We start from the raw sequence: 17,603 nt of genomic DNA on the forward strand, positions 1-17,603 counted from the left end.
GAGAGTACTGGGGATTGAACCTGTGTCCTCTAGATGTTCAGGCAATGCTCTGAACTGCTGAGCTATCTTTCCAGCTCCCTTGTTTTTGTATTTTGATTGCTTCCTGCTAGGGAGTTTAAGGTGCTCTTGACTTTAGCAATCCTGCTTCCATTCTGAATGCTAGATTGTAAGTACTGCACCAGTGTGCTCAGTTCTTAATGGTGTTGGGGTGGATTCTTGGTTCTATCATGTCAGCAAGAACTCTATTTCTGGGTTACAGCCTGGAGTTCTAGGTAAAAATTGGGTTTTTGGGCTGGAGAGATGTGTAGCCCTGGCTGTCCTCGAACTCACTCTGTAGACCAGACCTCGAACTCAGAAATCTGCCTGCCTCCCGAGTGCTGGGATTAAAGGCATGAGCCACCACTGCCCAGCCTCAGCTTGCTTTCTTATAGAACCCAAGACAACCAGCCCAGGGATGATACCACCCACAATGGGCCCTCCCCCACTGATCACTGAGAGAATACCCCACAGCTAGATCTCATGGAGGCACTTCCCCAACAGAAGCCCCTATCTCTAATAACTCCAGCCTGTGTCAAGTTGACAGACAAAACCAGCCAGTACACACATGCATGACAATAGTCGCAATTAAAGAGCTTGCTTGTGGTTGGAGTGATGGCTCAGCAATTAAGAGGACCGGAGTTCAATCCCAGCACTGCTCACAACTGTATGTTCCAGGGGGATCTGACACTCTCACAAAGACACATGCAGGCAAAACATGACAGTCAAATAAAAATAAAGTAAAATGCTTGTGAGGCAGAGGCATGCTGGACCCTGTGAGTTTAAAACCAGCTTGGTCTACATAGCAAGTTACACAGTGAGTCGCTGTCCCTAAAAAGAAAAAGATTTTTGAGCTGGGAATGGTGGCACACATCTGTAAGTTGGGAGGTAGAAGTGGGAAGTTCCGAGTTTGTTTGTTTTTCGAGACAGGGTTTCTCTGTGTAGCCTTGGCTGTCCTGGGACTCACTCTGTAGACCAGGCTGGCCTCGAATTCAGAAATCTGCCTGCCTCTGCCTCCCAAGTGCTGGGATTAAAGATGAGTGCCACCATGCCCGGCTCCAAAGCAACTCTTATAAAAAGAAATCATTTAATTGGGAGCTTGCTTATAGGTTTAGAATGTTAGCCCACTATCATGATGGGAAGCAGACAGGCATGGGGCTGGAGAAGTAGCTGAGAGTCTTAGAGCCTACCCCTAGTGACACTTTTCCAATAATGTCACCCCTACTCCAACAAGACCATGCTTCCTAGTCCTTCTCAAACACTTCCACTCCCTGGGAACTAAGCATTCAAACACATGAGCCAATGGGGCCATTCTCATTCAAACCACAGATACCCTGCCTCAAAGTGGGGAAAGTGGAGGCCAAGAGTGGTAGCTCAGGAGTTAAGAACACTCGCTCTTGCAGGGTTCTATTCCAAACAAGTCAGGTGGCTCACAACCTCAATCTGTAACTCTTATTCTAGGAGATCTGATATTATCTTTTGGCCTCCTAGGCCAAAATGCTCAGCACCCATACACATTAAAAACAGAAATGGTTGCTGTGGAGCAGAGTAAAGCACAGACTCATCACTTTTTTCTTCAGGTCCCTGCATATTCTTGTTATTACAGCACTTGTGATAGCACACAGAGGCAGGGGAATCTTACAGTTAAGGTCAGCTTGGGTGCCACAAACTGTCTCCAAAAGTGGATGAAGCTAGAGAAACAGCTCTGCTTAGAGTGCTTGTCTAATATGTGTGAAGCCCCAGAATCACAACACTCAATGTCCTGTGCTTAGATACAGACCATTCAACTAATTTTCCACATGGAATGAGTTTCCTACTTTCTAAACTCAAATGGATTTAATTATTTACATGACTTTTGAAATTCTTGATATTAATTAGTTAATTTACTTATTTTGAGACAAAGTTTTGCTATGAGAAGCATTGAGTGGCCTAGAGTTTTCTATATAGATAAGAGACCAGGTTGGCCTGCCTGAATTACAGTGTGTGTCACTGTGCCTGGAACTTTGTTTTAGATGGGGTCTCATGTAGTCAGGATGACCAGGGTAGACATGGAAGTGACAGGACAGTGCACAGGAGTTACTTCTTCCCTCCTACCATACTTGGAATAGAGCTCAGATCGTCAGCTTTGGTAAGGTTATTTACTTAGTGAGCTATCTCCCCAGCTTCCTGGATCCTATTTTTACTTCTCCAGTGCTGGGCTTATAGGCATGTGTCACACACCTGGTTTTATGAGTTTCAGTGCTGTACTCACAAAGTTATATCCCAAACCCCAAGTATTGACCAAATTGCTCTTGTCATCTTGCTTTTTTTTTTTTTTTTTTTGGAGGGGAGGGACCATGCTAGTGGCAACCAAACCTAGGGAGGCAGAGAGGAAGATCATGGAACCACATTGACAGGCACTCCAATCAGAACAGGAAGCTCCAGGTTCAGTAACAAGATTCTGTCTTAAAACATAACCTGGGGGCTGGTGAGATGGCTCAGTGGGTAAGAGCACCCGACTGCTCTTCTGAAGGTCCGGAGTTCAAATCCCAGCAACCACATGGTGGCTCACAACCATCCGTAACGAGATCTGACTCCCTCTTCTGGAGTGTCTGAAGACAGCTACAGTGTACTTACATATAATAAGTAAATCTTTAAAAAAAAAACATAACCTGGGCAGGGTGTGGTGGCATACATCATTAATCCCAAGATTTAGGACCCTGAGGCAGGTAGATCTCTGTGAGTTCGAGGCCAGACTGGTCTACTCTCTGCCTGAGAGTTCAAGGGCAGCCAGGGTTATATAGAGTGGCCCTGTCTCAAAAATACCAAAAGATAATTAAATTAATAGTAAGTAAATAAGGTGGAGAAGGGCTGGAGAGATGTCTTAATGGGAAAGGGCACTGGCTATTCTTTCAAAGGACCTAGATTCTATTCCCAGTGCACAGAGGAGACTCACAACTGTCTGTAACTTCAGGAAGATTTAAATGTCTTCTTCTGGCCTCTGAGGGTAGCACACATCCACATGATGCATAAATATACATGAAGGCTAAACAGCCATATACATTTATATAAAGAAACAAACAGGGGCTGAAGAGATGGCTCAGAGGTTAAGAGCAGTGGCTACTCTTTCAGAGGTCCTGAGTTCGATTCCCAGAAACCACATGGTGGCTAATAACTGTAATCTGTAATGGGATCTGGTGCCCTCTTCTGGCCTGCAGGATACATGAAGGCAGAATGCTGTATACATAATAAATAAATGTTTAAAAGAAAAGAAACAAGGTGGAGAGTGACTGAAGATGACCAGAAACCATCCTCTGCATTCCAGCACAACACTTTGTTTGTTTGTTTTTGTTTTTCTTGTTTTTCGAGACAGGGTTTCTCTGTATAGCCCTGGCTCTCCTGGAACTCACTTTGTAGACCAGGCTGGCCTCGAACTCAGAAATCTGCCTGCCTCTGCCTCTCGAGTGCTGAGATTAAAGGCATGCAACATCACGCCTGGCTTGTTTTTTAATTTTGTTTTGTTGGTTTATTGTTGTTGTTGTTTTGAGATTTTTTTGTTTTGTTTGGTTTTGTTTGGTTTGGGTTGTTGTTGTTTTGTTTTTTTGTTTGTTTGTTTGTTTGTTTTGTTTTGAGACAGGGTTTCTCTGTATAGTCCTAGCTGTCCTGGAACTCATTTTGTAGACCAAGCTGGCCTCAAACTCAGAAATCCACCTGCCTCTGCCTCTCAAGTGCTGGGATTACAGGCGTGCACCACCGCTGCCTGGCTATCACCCTGACTCTTTTTGTTTGTTTGTTTGGTTTTCTTTTTGTTTTATACAGGGTTTCTCTGTATAGCCCTGGCTGTCCTGGAACTCACTTTGTAGACCAGGCTGGCCTCGAACTCAGAAATCTGCTAGGATTAAAGGCGTGTGCTACCATGCCTGGCTATCACCCTGATTCTTGATTCATGTTGATTTGTATAAGTCAGTGATTTGCCTGTATTCATTGTTTGCCTGGTGCCTGTGAGGACAGAGGGCACAGGAGTGCTGTGTTTCTAGAGGCCAGGAGATGGTGTTGGATCCCTGGAATTATAGGCAGTTGCCAGCTGCACAATGTGCATACTGGGAACTGAGCTCCAGTCCTCTGTGAGAGCAGTGCATGGTTTTATCCACTGAGACGTCTCACCAGACAGCCTCTTGACTCTCTGCATTACATCCTCCGATCCTCTTATTACCCTTCAGCCCCATATTTCTTTCTTCTACTTGCTAATCATATGCTGACATTCTTTTTGGTTCTTTTCTGTCTGAATTTTATGATTTTTTTTTTTACTTATTGCCACGCAGTGTTATCCAGTAGGCTGGCCTCCAACTCATTGTGTAGCCCAGGATGATTTTAAACTCCTGCCTCCCCCTCTCTAGTGCTGGTGTCACAGAAGTGCAACATCTTGTCCTGCATTGGGCTCTTCCTTACTTAGCAAGGTTATTAGATGTTATCTTAAGAATGGGGAGGCTGAGTCCAAGGCATGCCTGAACCACAGCAAGACTGTTTCAATAACACATGCATGTAATTGCTGAGGAGGATATGGGTGCGTTCCTTTGTTCCCCGCTACAGCCTTTGCCAGCTCTCCACTGTCAGACTGAGAACTTTTTTCATCATCATGCAGAAAAATGGGAAGTACTGGAGGATGCTAGGAAGTAAAAAGGTGCAATACTACAACTTTGTGTATCCTCATAGGAAGACCAAGGGCTTCCCTGTTAGAGCTCCACCCCATCCCCATTGTTGCTGGCAAGGATATCATTGATTCTGTGACTTTCCATCCTAGAGCAACACACACTTCTGGCCAGCCTCCACTTTCATTCAAAAGTCCTTTGAGACCTGGCATCATCTCCCTATAGGGTCGGATTTCGTTTTTTTTTTTTTTTTTTTTTTTTTTGCCTTATCTACAACCAAACCGAAGAAATGTGGTTTCAGGCAAAGGCTCGCTTAGCGTATTCTTCCTTTCTACTTTACTTTACGGATTTCTGCACACACATATCACAGCAAAGGTCTATTACTTCTGACCTTTCATTTTGTGTTTGAGACAGGGTCTCAAGGGGCTTCAGTTGGCTCCTGGAATCTTGAGCCTTCACCTGTCAAGTTCTGGAATTACAGGGTTCTGTCAGTACGTCTGCTTAGGGCAATTCTTTACATAAGTAGGTGACTCTAAATTACCCCTCGAGTGTTATAAATAAATAACCTTGTCTCCTCGATGCAGAACGTCTGTCGAAGGATGGGTCGCTTTAGTTTCTTTCGTTGCACGGATTTATATGATAAAGAGCCTCCAGGTTTCGGACCTGCTGGGCCGCCTGGAAACTTCCACCCTCACTACTGTCGAGGAAACCCCACGTTTTGGAGCCACAGAAGGTTCCTGACTTTCAGGACGCCGCCACTCAACCTTAGCGGCTGTCACCTAACTCAAGGTCCAAGGACAGTCAAAGACGGCCTAGTGCACAGGTTCAACGGAACCCCGCCCCTTTATTTCAACGTAGTTCCGCCAAAAACCTCTCCTACTGACGTTCCCATGGGCCAATTAGGTTTCGAGGCTTAGAGGGCGGCTCCTCCAATTAAAAAAGAGAATTTTCAGATTGGCACCAGTTTAGACCAATAGCTGATAAGCTCCGAGTTTTTTTACCCTATAGAAGCGTTAGTGGTGATGACGAACAGCAAAATCACCCAATTACTGTGCCTACGGCGGAGGTTGCCCCGCCCCAGCTGCAGGACCGGCGGAGAGGACCGCTTCGGCGCTCAGTCTCCACCCGGATTCCGCCATGTTGAGTCTTGTGGGGCGTGTGGCCTCGGCCTCGGCCTCCGGGGCCTTGCGGGGACTCAGCCCTTCGGCGGCTCTGCCACAGGCGCAGCTTCTACTGCGAGCTGCTCCCGCCGGGGTTCATCCTGGTAAGCGCCTTCCTGGAGGAGCTAGTTCGGTTCTTCTCCCCGTGACCTTGAGCTTGGGCCTATCGGATCCGTTCTCCATAAGGATTCCCGGGCAGCGGACTACTGTCCAGCCGAGGAGTGCAAGGACAGTCGCCCGTGGGAGCGTTGATATAACCAGCAGCGTCCCATTTTGTGAGGCTAGAGTGGCCGGCAGCTGCCTCGACCTTGAGGTTTTGAGGGGGATACCAAACTCGAGAATAATGGCGGTTCTGTGCACGAGGTCGGGAAAACAGTGCGGGTGGGTTCCCGATTGCAGCGTGCCCTTCTCCATGCCTCCTCCTATCTTGCAGGAGACTTAGTCTGGGCTCAGCTAACCTTCCCTCGGGGGATAAATCTGGGATTCGGGTGACCTTAAGCTGTCCTAACACCAACGCCTTCCAATACCTTTTTGTCTGCTAGCCAGAGACTATGCGGCGCAGGCGTCTGCGGCCCCGAAGGCAGGCACTGCCACCGGGCGAATCGTGGCAGTCATCGGCGCTGTGGTGGACGTCCAGTTCGATGAGGGATTACCACCCATCCTAAATGCCCTGGAAGTGCAAGGCAGGGACAGCAGACTGGTTTTGGAGGTGGCCCAGCATTTGGGTAAGTAGGACGTTTTAGAGGTGGGAAAGAGCTTGTTAGGCTTAAATAACACGAGATCGTGCCATCTCCATTCTGTGATGACTTTACCAAATGACTTTCGTTCTTCTGAGTTTGCTGAAGCCACACTCAGGTGCTGAGAGGGGAGGCCTGTTTGCTTTTGATCACCCTTCATTACATACTGTTAGGTTTTGGTGCTTATAACGTGTTAATGCTGATTGACAGGGGAGAGCACGGTCAGAACTATTGCTATGGATGGCACTGAAGGCTTGGTTAGAGGCCAGAAAGTACTGGATTCAGGGGCACCAATCAAAATTCCTGTTGGTCCTGAGACCTTGGGCAGAATCATGAATGTCATTGGAGAACCTATTGATGAGAGAGGTCCTATCAAAACCAAACAGTAAGTTTCTCTCACTGCATTTGTGAACATGGGAACCTTTTCTTGCAGTTGTACACATGGGGTAATAACTGGTAGTAAAGCAACATTTTCCTACAGTACTACTTCCATTTCTGTTGTATTCAGTTATTGAAAATGAAGATACAGAAGTTTGGATTGTTGAAAACTTGCTACATAGAACCCCCTGTTACTTTTTTTAAAGCTGTGTTACATTATGGATTCTCTAAAATTTACAGGTTTTTATTTTCTTATTGTTATATAAAGAAACTTTGTTATATTAAGTTCAGTAAAAGGAAAATATCAAAAAAGAGGATTATTTGTTCTTGAGACTTTTTTTTTTTGGTTTTTCGAGACAGGGTTTCTCTGTATAGCCCTGGCTGTCCTGGAGCTCACTCTGTAGACCAGGCTGGCCTCGAACTCAGAAATCTGCCCGCCTCTGCCTCCCAAGTGCTGGGATCAAAGGCGTGCGCCACCACGCCCGGCGAGACAATATTTTTTATTGCAGAGAGATGATGTTCTGTGACAGCTTAACTTGAACAAGATTAGACTTGACTGTTTGTGGTGGCCAGTGGCTTTTGAGCATGGTGCCTGGTTCTGACCCTTTCCTCCCTGAACCTTACAGATTTGCTCCTATTCATGCTGAGGCTCCTGAGTTCATAGAGATGAGTGTTGAGCAGGAGATTCTGGTGACTGGGATAAAGGTTGTGGATCTGCTGGCCCCATACGCCAAGGGTGGGAAAATCGGTACGTTGGTTTTTGGTCCGTGTTTTCCAAATACAGTAAAGCATGGAGACCCTTTTTTCTTTTGAGAGTGCTTGAGCCTTCAGTGATGATTAGCTTCTGACTTTCGTTCTTCTGAATTTGCTGAAGCCAGATGCCGTTCCTGAGAAGGGGAAAATGGACAGAACTGAACATTTTTGAAGGCTGTTTAATTTGGGAATGCAGAGATCTGAAATATTTCTTCTTAAACTAGGACTCTTTGGAGGTGCTGGCGTTGGAAAGACAGTACTGATCATGGAGCTAATCAACAATGTCGCCAAAGCCCATGGTGGTTACTCTGTATTTGCTGGTGTTGGTGAGAGGACCCGTGAGGGCAATGATTTATACCATGAAATGATTGAATCTGGTGTTATCAATCTAAAAGATGCCACTTCCAAGGTGAGCTCCATTCAGAAAACTAATGTGTTATGTTTGATGTGATGAGCCCCGGGTTCTGTAAACAAAATAGTTGTCTTCCCACCACCATTTTCCAGAATACCAGTGTACACTTCTCTGGTGTGAGATATTTCTAGACTTTTTGATGAGTAAGTAATCCAATTTGAAAGCTGATTTAAAAGGTGTAGAATGGAAGCCACTCACATATCTCAGTCTTACTTTTAGTTTAGAAATTATTTCCAGTGTTCTCAATTTCATGAAGGTTCCAAACAGAAACATTGGCATCCAGTGGAAGATCCCATTAGTGGTGTCTCTCTCTCTCTTCCCCTCTCTTCTCTCTGATTGGGAATCTTGGATTTCTCTGTGGCTTCCTTACTACTCTGCTGTCTTTTCTGACTTGTGTATGTTTTACAGGTAGCGTTGGTATATGGACAGATGAACGAACCACCTGGCGCTCGAGCCCGGGTAGCTCTGACTGGTTTGACCGTTGCTGAATACTTCAGAGACCAGGAGGGCCAAGATGTCCTGCTGTTTATTGACAACATCTTCCGCTTTACCCAGGCTGGCTCAGAGGTAGGGGGGAAGCCTCGAGGCCTGGTTTGTTGAGCCAGTTGGGCATATTAGAAGAAAGATGTAGACACCTAAGACCATTATTCTTTACTTCTGTCTTTTAGGTGTCTGCCTTATTGGGCAGAATCCCTTCTGCTGTAGGCTACCAGCCCACCCTAGCCACCGACATGGGCACAATGCAGGAAAGGATCACCACCACCAAGAAGGGATCGATCACCTCGGTGCAGGTAATGAAAAAAACCAACCTAGGGAGATAATAACACCATATTATACTTGGGGCTAGAGAGATAATTCACAGTTAAGAATGCTTTTGGCTCTTCCGGTTGCCCAGTGTCCATCAGGTGGCTTACCATCTGTAACTCCAGCTTAGGAGACATGGCGCCCTCTTTTGGCTTCCATGGGTACCTGCATATACAGTAAACATGGTCTGGGGCGCGGAGATGTACAAAAATCATGTGCTAGGTGAAATGGCACTTACCTTTAATCCCAACACTTAGAAGGCAGGGGCAGGTGGATCTCTGAGATTGAGGCCAACCTGCTCTATGTAGAGTTCCAGGACAGACAGTGTTGCTTCTTGAGGTCCTGAGTTTGATTCCCAGCAACTACATGGTGGCTCAAAGCCATCTGTTATGGGATCTTCTGGCATGAAGGTATATATACAGATTGAGCACTCATGTATAAAATAAAAAATAAATTTAAAAAGATTATGTATTTGTATGCTAGATTGTAAAGGTTAAGTTAGAAACAAATGCTCATTAGCTGGGCGTGGTATTACATACATATACCTGGGATCCTAGCACATGGGAAACAGGCAGAAGGATCAGGAACTCAATGCTATTTCCACCTACATAGTGAATTCCTGCCTAACTTCACTATATGACACTGTCTCACACCAGAAAATAGGACATTTTTTTTTTTTTTAAAGATTTATTTATTGATTATATGTAAGTACACTGTAGCTGTCTTCAGACACTCAAGAGGGAGTCAGATCTTGTTACGGATGGTTGTGAGCCACCATGTGGTTGCTGGGATTTGAACTCCTGACCTTTGGAAGAGCAGTCGGGTGCTCTTACCCACTGAGCCATCTCACCAGCCCCCAATAGGACATTTTTTTAAGTAATTCTAAGGTACTGGGGCTGAAGAGATGGCTCAGTAGTTAAAAGTACTTTCTGTAGGCAGGTGGTGGTAGCCCAGAGGAAGCAGAGGCCGGCAGATCTCCAAGTGTGAGGTCAGAGTGGTCTAGGACCAATTCCAAGATAACCAGTGCTACATAGAGAAACCCTGTCTTTTTTTTTTTAAAGATTTATTTTATTATTATATCTAAGTACACTGTAGCTGTCTTCAGACACACCAGAAGAGGGCATCAGGTCTTATTAAGGATGGTTGTGAGCCACCATGTGGTTGCTGGGATTTGAACTCATGACCTTTGGAAGAGCAGTCAGTGCTCTTACCCTCTGAGCCATCTCTCCAGCCCCCGAAACCCTGTCTTAAAGAAAGAAAAAGAAAAAGAAAAAAAGCCATACTTTTTGGGATTGTATTCCCAGTTGGAGAGGATCAGTCCGACTCCTCGGGTACATTCTGCAGGCTCAGTCGTGCATATGATACACAATGAAAATATTGTTGTATGGTTTTTGACATTAGATCTACTTGTGTAGCTTCAGCTGGCCTGGTACTCACTTTCTGTTCAGCTCTGTTTGGCAGCTCATAGCAGTCCTCCTGCCTCAGTGTCCTAAGAGTTGGGATTATAGACAGGAGCTGCTACATCTAGCTTTCATTGTTATCTTGATTGTGTGCTGTGTATTCCGAGGCACATAATAAGCAAGCAACAAGCAACACATAAGCAAGATAATGATGATAACAGACCTTACCATGCACCCTCGTGGTCATATTTACTTAGTATTGCAGTGCAGGAACATCTTTTAAGAGCACAACATAAATAAAAGTTGGTACCATCACAATAAAGTGTTGGCATAGTATGCAGACCCAGATAAAGGGAGTCCATAGCTTAATCCAGTCCCAGAGATGCCAAGAAAGAAAAAAAAAGACCTTGATTTTAAGAGGGAAATGAAAAGAGCAGGCTTAAGCAGGAGTGGGGTTACTGCTGATCTCCTGGGTTCTTGACTCTAGGCTATCTATGTGCCTGCTGATGACCTGACTGACCCTGCCCCTGCAACCACCTTTGCCCATTTGGATGCTACCACTGTGTTGTCCCGGGCTATTGCTGAGTTGGGCATCTATCCAGCTGTGGATCCACTGGACTCCACCTCTCGAATTATGGATCCCAACATTGTTGGCAATGAGCATTATGACGTCGCCCGAGGAGTGCAGAAAATCCTGCAGGTGAGTATCTTTATCCTCAGAGTCAATGGCCATCAAATTGTAAGGAATTTGAGACCTCTATAAGGACTAGATTTTTTTTTCCCCCTAGTCATTTGTGTGAACAAGGAAAGTTGAGAATGGATTGATACTGCTGATGAGGTGTCCCCAGTTTCAGGGTACTCTACTTCACCCTTAGAATCCAGTTGTCAGACTGGCAGTAGTGGTGCACATCTTTAATCCCAGCACTCAGGAGGCAGAGGCCAGCCTGGTCTACAAGGATAGCCAAGGCTACACAAAGAAACTCTTTCTCAAAAAAATAATCAGTTGTTTTCTAACCTAGTTGAATAGGCAGAATAAGACACTAACCTTGGTTGATGGCTTCCTGGACCTTCTGAAAGTGTAGGCACTTAACTCTGTCCTTCCTTTCATCTTGCTTGCTTTTAGGACTACAAATCTCTCCAGGACATCATTGCCATCTTGGGTATGGATGAACTTTCTGAGGAAGATAAATTGACTGTGTCCCGGGCAAGAAAGATACAGCGCTTCTTGTCTCAGCCATTCCAAGTTGCTGAGGTCTTCACGGGTCACATGGGGAAGCTGGTGCCCTTGAAGGAGACCATTAAAGGATTCCAGCAGATTTTAGCAGGTGAGGTTTTTTCTTTTTATCAAGCCTAGCCATAAAAGTGAGAGAAAACAAGCCTATCTTCTCATTCTAACATGATCAAATGAAATGATACATACCTTTCTTTTCTTTCTTAAAGATCTATTATGTGTATGTACACTGTAGTTTTCTTCAGACACTCCAGAGACAGCGTCAGATCCCATTACAGATGGTTGTGAGCCACCATGTGGTTGCTGGGAATTGAACTCAGGACCTTTGGAAGAACAGTCTATGCTCTTAACCTCTGAGCCATCTCTAGCCCCCTTGTCTATACTTTTCTTAAAGTATACCATTAAAGGCCATTACCCTGCCTTCCATTAACTGTCCCATGTCACTGAGTTGAAAGTGAGAATTTTAACTCAGGTGCTCCAGATTACGGGTTTTTAAGTGCTTGTGTGTCTGAGTGTTGTATGTGATGTGAGTACACGATCCCATGAGGAGTTAGATCCTCCCAGAACAGTCAGTGGAGGTTAGGAGTGGTGTCTGGTCACTGGAATTAGAGGTGATAAAGCAGTAGTCAGTGTTAAACCACCACTCAAGCCCCAAACATATTCTTGATCTACTACATCTTGTCTTAAATTACACACTTTACACTTTAAAAACAATTATACTTGGAAGGGGGTGGATATGGTGCACACCTTTAGTGCTGGGACTCCTAAATAGATCTAGGGGCTTGAGTTCCAGGTCAGCCAGGAACACACCCCCACCCCCCAAAAGTAAATTTCACGTGGAAGTTGAAAAGTTTCCTTGCATGATAAGGTTTCACAGTGGGCTCAAGTGGTGAGGTGTACATGCTGCAGGAAGCTGATATAACTCAGCTTCTTACTGTGTTTTCCCCTATGTAGGTGAATATGACCATCTCCCAGAACAAGCCTTCTACATGGTGGGACCCATTGAAGAAGCCGTGGCAAAGGCTGATAAGCTGGCAGAAGAGCACGGGTCGTGAGGGACTCCAGCCAAAGGCAGCACTGCAACTGATCTCTCCATATCAAGCGAGAGCTCAGGTTTCCTTCCATGCAGGCCACACAAGAGCCTTGATTGAAGATGTGATGTTCTCTCTGAAGAGTATTTAAAGTTTTCAATAAAGTATATACCCCTCATTTATGTCTGTTTATGTTGCTTCTGAAACAGCTTATAATTGAGCTCACAGTGGTGGGCCACATTTAGGAAATTGTTAGAAACAGGATTATTATTAAAAAGATCAATTTATTAATGAGATTCTATGGGCCTTGTGTTTCATAATAGGCTCAGCTTTGGTTTTTGCTCCAACTATCACTAAAGTGTTTTTCCCCTGGAGAAAATAGATAAACTTATTCAAGACAGGGATTGCGTTTTTAGGAAATGCTGACTATCTGTCACAATTGAGGGTCTTGTCTAGGTACTCATTCAGAAAATTCTTAATATATTGCCAGAAATTTGAACAAGCCTAGCTGTGCATGTTTGTGCTTGAGTCTTCAGGGCAAAAAAAAAAAATGGTCTCTTAAGATCCCTTATGAAAAAGTTTTAAGGCTTCGGTGATGTTACAAAGAGTAATCTTGATACTGTTGCCACTGGGACTTTTGAAAAGCAGTACTTCCTCTTCATAAAAATGGGTACCTTAGCACACACTATGCTAGGATGTATTTTGTGCCTTACAACGTGTTTGAGCCCAGCCAGTGGCCTCTTGTGGAAGCATTTGACACTACAAGACCTGCAATCTCACCATTTTGAAATCTATTTAAGGCTATTTGCAAGGAGGTATTTCTATAGTCTAATGACTATTTACAAACCAGCTGGAGTTGGCCTGGGGAGGAGCCTACATCTATAAGTTTCACCTTGTAAGGTTGTCCACTTGGGGTAGAGCTCTGGACAGCTCAACTCCCAATTCTGAGCTCTGTGACCTAAAGGGCTCTGGGAAAGGTTCCTGGGGTGGAGTAGAGGCTTGAGCTTCCATCTGTCTATGACGTCCTTGGCTCCAGTCCCTCCTGTGTCAAGATTAGGACAGAAGGTGGCGCCCCTGAGTTGCCTGTTCTTGGTAGTTTGCTCTTGGAGCTTGGGTTGGGGGAAATGCTGTTACCGGGTGGGGACAGCTCCAGATCCTGACTCGAGTCGGCAAAAAGCTGATAAAGACCTAAGAGTACACAGGTCACCTCTTTCTGCTTTGTCACCCAAGTACAGACTTGGAAACTGATATTTTAAAGGTCATTTCCATCCCGGTGTTCGTGTTCTCTAAGGTTTGTAGAGAACCTTTCTCTCTCGCTAGCTGTAACTCTTTGTTTCCTTCATCCTTTACTGTCCCCTTCAACCACAGTCCTAAAGTATTAATATAGTTCTAACCTTCCTCCATATTTCTCCGGTCGGCCCTGTCCTCGCCTCCTCCCTCTCTCCACCCAATGAAAGCCCCGCCCTTCCCTCCTCCCTCCCACCCCAGTCTGTCATACAGGGACATCACCCTACAGCAGTTCAGGCTGTGTCGTTCGCAGGAAGCATACATTGGCTTTTTTGGGGTTTGCGAGTTCCCAGCCCATAGTTGGACAGGATCCAACAGTAGCCTTCAATTGAAGCAAGACCCAAGGACAGTGAGAATCTGGGTCCTAATCCTGAGTCCTGCCAGCCTGACATGGGTAAGTATGATAGCTGCCCCTGGGAAAGGCCTGAGGGATGCCCAGCTCCCTCTCTGGCTGACTCAGCAGGGGTGGGGCCTAACCTTTGCTCTTTTGGGGGAGTGAAGGAAGAGAAACGGACTGTGGGGGGGACACGGGGCTTAGCTGGTGAGCTGCTGAGCATTGGCAAGCTCCAGCTCTAAGGAAGAGCCTGGGGTTGTATCTTAGGTTAGGGCTTCCTTCCTCACCCTAGAACCCCCCGCTCCAATTTAAGTGCAGAGATTCAAGTAGTATTTTACTGTATTCATTACTAGTTCAGTCTTGGTCTTGTAAGAGATGCTTCCCCTCCCCCTAGTTTCTCTCGGTGTTTCTTCCTCCCCCCTTTAACCCACCACCGGGTCGGGGCTGCACTGAGCAGCTGCTTCCTGTTGCCCCAGAGGTTGCTGCAAGGGTGGTGGTGGTGGCTGGGGCCAAACCGAGCAATGAATAAAGTCGATTCTTAGCCCTGCATCAGCCTCACGACCCTGTTACGGATGGCCTCCACCATTGACAGGACAGAGAGCGTTTTGCCTCTGTGGTTTCCTGATTCCAGATTTGTACAGCTGTAGTACGGATAGGGCCGGGAGAAGCCTGTTTACCTAGCAGGGCGCTGTGCGTGACCCCGACATGCTCTCGGCCTTGAGTTCCCTCTCCTGCTCTCCTAGGCCTCCTTGAATCTTTGTGGCTCCCACTGTCTCTCCAGCCTCCTTTGTGAATAAGTCTTAGCTGGGCGCCCCGTGCCGGCAAAAAGAGCTCTTCAAGTACTCCAGTTCAGACCCACCGCTGTCCCCAACTACGCCGCAGAAGTTTCTGTCTTTTCCTGCATCTGGGATCCTTCCTGGTTCTGGCCCCTAGGAGACGCCACCCGCCGTCCCCTCCCCCAGCGGAGCCTTCGCGACAGCCGTCCCTGAGCGCTCGTCCTCACCCGGGTGGCTCCTGCCCCTTTAAGCGCCGCCCCCCCCCCCTCCGCCGCCGGCCTCGGGCTGGGGGAGGAGGCGCCGCCGCCCGGCTCGGCCACCTGCGCCGCCGCCGCCGCCCGGCCCGGCCCTGCTTCAGGTGAGGCCCGGCATCCGCCTCCAGGCCCGGGGTCCAGGGCAGGGCGTCCCCGCAGCCGCTTCCTCCCCTGGGATCCAAGCTCTGACCTTCCCTGCGCCCGCTGCCCTTGCTCTCTCCCCCGCCCTGCCTCCTCGCCCGTTCCTCCCCTGTCCTCTGCGCCCGGGATCCGGAGGCTTCTCACGCCTCTCCGCCATCCTCTCCCGGGAACCCCTCCTATTCCGGCCCTGGATCTCCCCTCCCCCGCGCCTCCCTCGCCAGAAAGCTCTCCCGCGGTCTGGGTTTCGCCTCCTCTTCTCTGGAACTAGCGCTTTCCCACGCCATCCTAACCCCGGAGGGGGGGGGAGATAACCGCCACCCCAACCCCTCTCCTGGTAGTGCGGGGGGCGGGGGGTACGACGCACGTTACGGGCGCTGTCCGCCCTGCTCCGCTCACCCTTCAAGTTCAGCTAAGTCTCACCTAAAGCTTTTCTTGCCGAGTTTGGGGTCGGACCCGAGCACCGCCCCCTGATCTCGGTGGGAAGGGCGCTCGGCCCCGCTGGAGCTGGCCCCTCCCCCTAGTCCGGGCGCCGGGGGCAGCGGCGCTGCGGGAACCTTGTGATACTCCGCTTCAGCGGCTGTTGCGGCAGAACAAGACTGGGGCTAAGTCTCTAAGGGATTGGGGGTGCTGGGTAAGGCAAAGGAAGCCCAACCTTCTCTATTTCAGGTTACTCCAGAAAACAAAACAAACAAAAACCCCGAGATGTCACTGTCTTATATGCCTATCATATGCCCAGCTGTCCGTTGGGGAATTTGGAGACTAAATCCGAGGGGCGCAGACCCACTTGGAGAAGGGGAGGGGTTACAATCTTTTTGGCATATTATGAGAGAACCTAACCTTACCAAAATACGGTGAGATTGTCTCCTCCGAACCTGAGTGCCGAAAAGGAACCAATGGGAATTGCTACAGGGCCAAGAGCTGTGGCTAAGGCAAGATCGGTTCAGTCATGGAGTGGGAGGTCTTTATAATTACCCTACCTTCAATAGGAAATACTCTTTCCATCCAGCTGAGCCCCGAGCTCCTTCTCTAGTGCCCCTGCCTCCAGAATTAGTAGAATGGGTGTCAGGGTTTGTCTTATACTACTCTGAGTCACAACTAAAGGTGCTGGGAAGGGCGCAGTGTGTGTGTCCTGTAGTGCTTAAGGTTGGATGCTTGGAGTGTCTTGAAGAGGAAAGGGAAGGTACAGCTAGGATGCATACCACCATCTCATAGCCCCAGCCATCTGGCTCCAGAGTGGCTGGCACAATGACAGCTGACCCAGAGACAGGGAGGTACAGCAGGAACTTGGAGGGTGAGAAGGCGGTGGCAGGTGTTTATCGCCACTTCACGTCTCATCATCCTCTGGCTTGTTTTGTGGGAGGTTCAGTCTGTTCCCCAGACACTCTTCTCACAGGTTGCTAATAAAATGACCGTTGGCCCCTTTCTCTTTGGAGTAGCTTCTTGAAGGGAGGCTTGTTGGCTAACCAGCCACATTGTTATGGGGATTGACAAATGTTTGGGGACACATGGGATCAAGTCCGCTTTTTTGCGTTCAGATTTGGCATGGGGGTGGGGGGCAGGTCACAAGTGTTGTATGTTAAGGCACCCGGCAAAAAGTAAAAAGCTTTGGGGCGTATTCCCTGCCCACCTTTATCCTTCAGAGAGTAGGGAAGATCGCAGCCTAGGTGGGATAAAGCGATAGGAGCCCTTCTGTACCAGATGAAAAAACGTATTATGCCCTGTTTTTCCTCTTCTAATATCTGGTGGTCTTCTATCTTACCTCTTTCTTTACTGGCTCAGGGCAGGGTTTGGGCCTAAAAGTAGCCGAGGTTACTAGGCCTGGGGCTCGGAAGGGGTGGGAACAGTGGGGCACAGGAGTAACCGGCTCTTCCGGAGCCAGCGGTGGGTGTGTGTGGGTGTGTGGTGATGAAGCGAAGGGGCGTGGTCACGGACGTCTGACTGGCGCAGGCTCCTCCTCTGCGTGCCCTGTCTCAAACTGGTTAGCCCCGGGTGGGAAGTAGGAAGAGTCATCTGCCCTGGAAAAAGGAGAGGACAGAAAGATACCAGCTTTCCTCTAAATCTGTCTCTTCCCTCTCCTGCCCTTAGGTGCCAGTTCCAACCTAAGCTTTTTTTTTTTTTCTTGGTGGTGGTGGGGTTACACATTTTTGTTTGTTTGTTTTTTGAGACAGGGTTTTTCTGTATAGTCCTGGCTGTCCTGGAACTCAGAAATCCACCTGCCTTCCCCTCCCAAGTGCTGGGATT

General features: G+C 47.5%; 2 protein-coding genes and 2 non-coding genes across 18 annotated transcripts in view; all 4 read left to right on the forward strand.

Moving 5' to 3' along the window:
* Positions 1–5,781: 5,781 nt before the first annotated feature.
* On the forward strand, positions 5,782–12,863 carry Atp5b (ATP synthase, H+ transporting mitochondrial F1 complex, beta subunit). Its single transcript, NM_016774.3, has 10 exons — positions 5,782–5,928; positions 6,367–6,549; positions 6,772–6,946; positions 7,566–7,687; positions 7,917–8,101; positions 8,513–8,671; positions 8,773–8,895; positions 10,796–11,008; positions 11,432–11,633; positions 12,494–12,863. Exons 1-10 carry the CDS (start codon positions 5,802–5,804, stop codon positions 12,592–12,594), a joined length of 1,590 nt encoding a protein of 529 aa, NP_058054.2. The 5' UTR covers positions 5,782–5,801; the 3' UTR covers positions 12,595–12,863.
* Positions 6,617–6,691, forward strand: Snord59a. Its single transcript, XR_003949080.1, has one exon. It is a non-coding gene; the product is annotated as a small nucleolar RNA SNORD59 (small nucleolar RNA).
* Mir677 (microRNA 677) lies at positions 7,761–7,838 on the forward strand. Its single transcript, NR_030442.2, has one exon. It is a non-coding gene; the product is annotated as a microRNA 677 (primary transcript).
* Positions 12,864–13,844: 981 nt separating the features above from the next.
* Baz2a (bromodomain adjacent to zinc finger domain, 2A) overlaps positions 13,845–17,603 on the forward strand; it is a 37,934-nt gene continuing 34,175 nt past the window's right edge. For 5 of the 15 annotated variants that reach the window (XM_030244830.1, XM_006513115.3, XM_006513114.3 and 2 more), the window contains exon 1: positions 14,059–14,251. The gene's annotated coding sequence lies outside the window, so the exon portion shown is untranslated. The other 10 variants (XM_011243278.3, XM_030244833.1, XM_011243283.3 and 7 more) reach the window with 6 other exon arrangements.

This window comes from Mus musculus, chromosome 10 (genome assembly GCF_000001635.26).
Source record: "Mus musculus strain C57BL/6J chromosome 10, GRCm38.p6 C57BL/6J".
Lineage (NCBI taxonomy): Eukaryota > Metazoa > Chordata > Mammalia > Rodentia > Muridae > Mus > Mus musculus.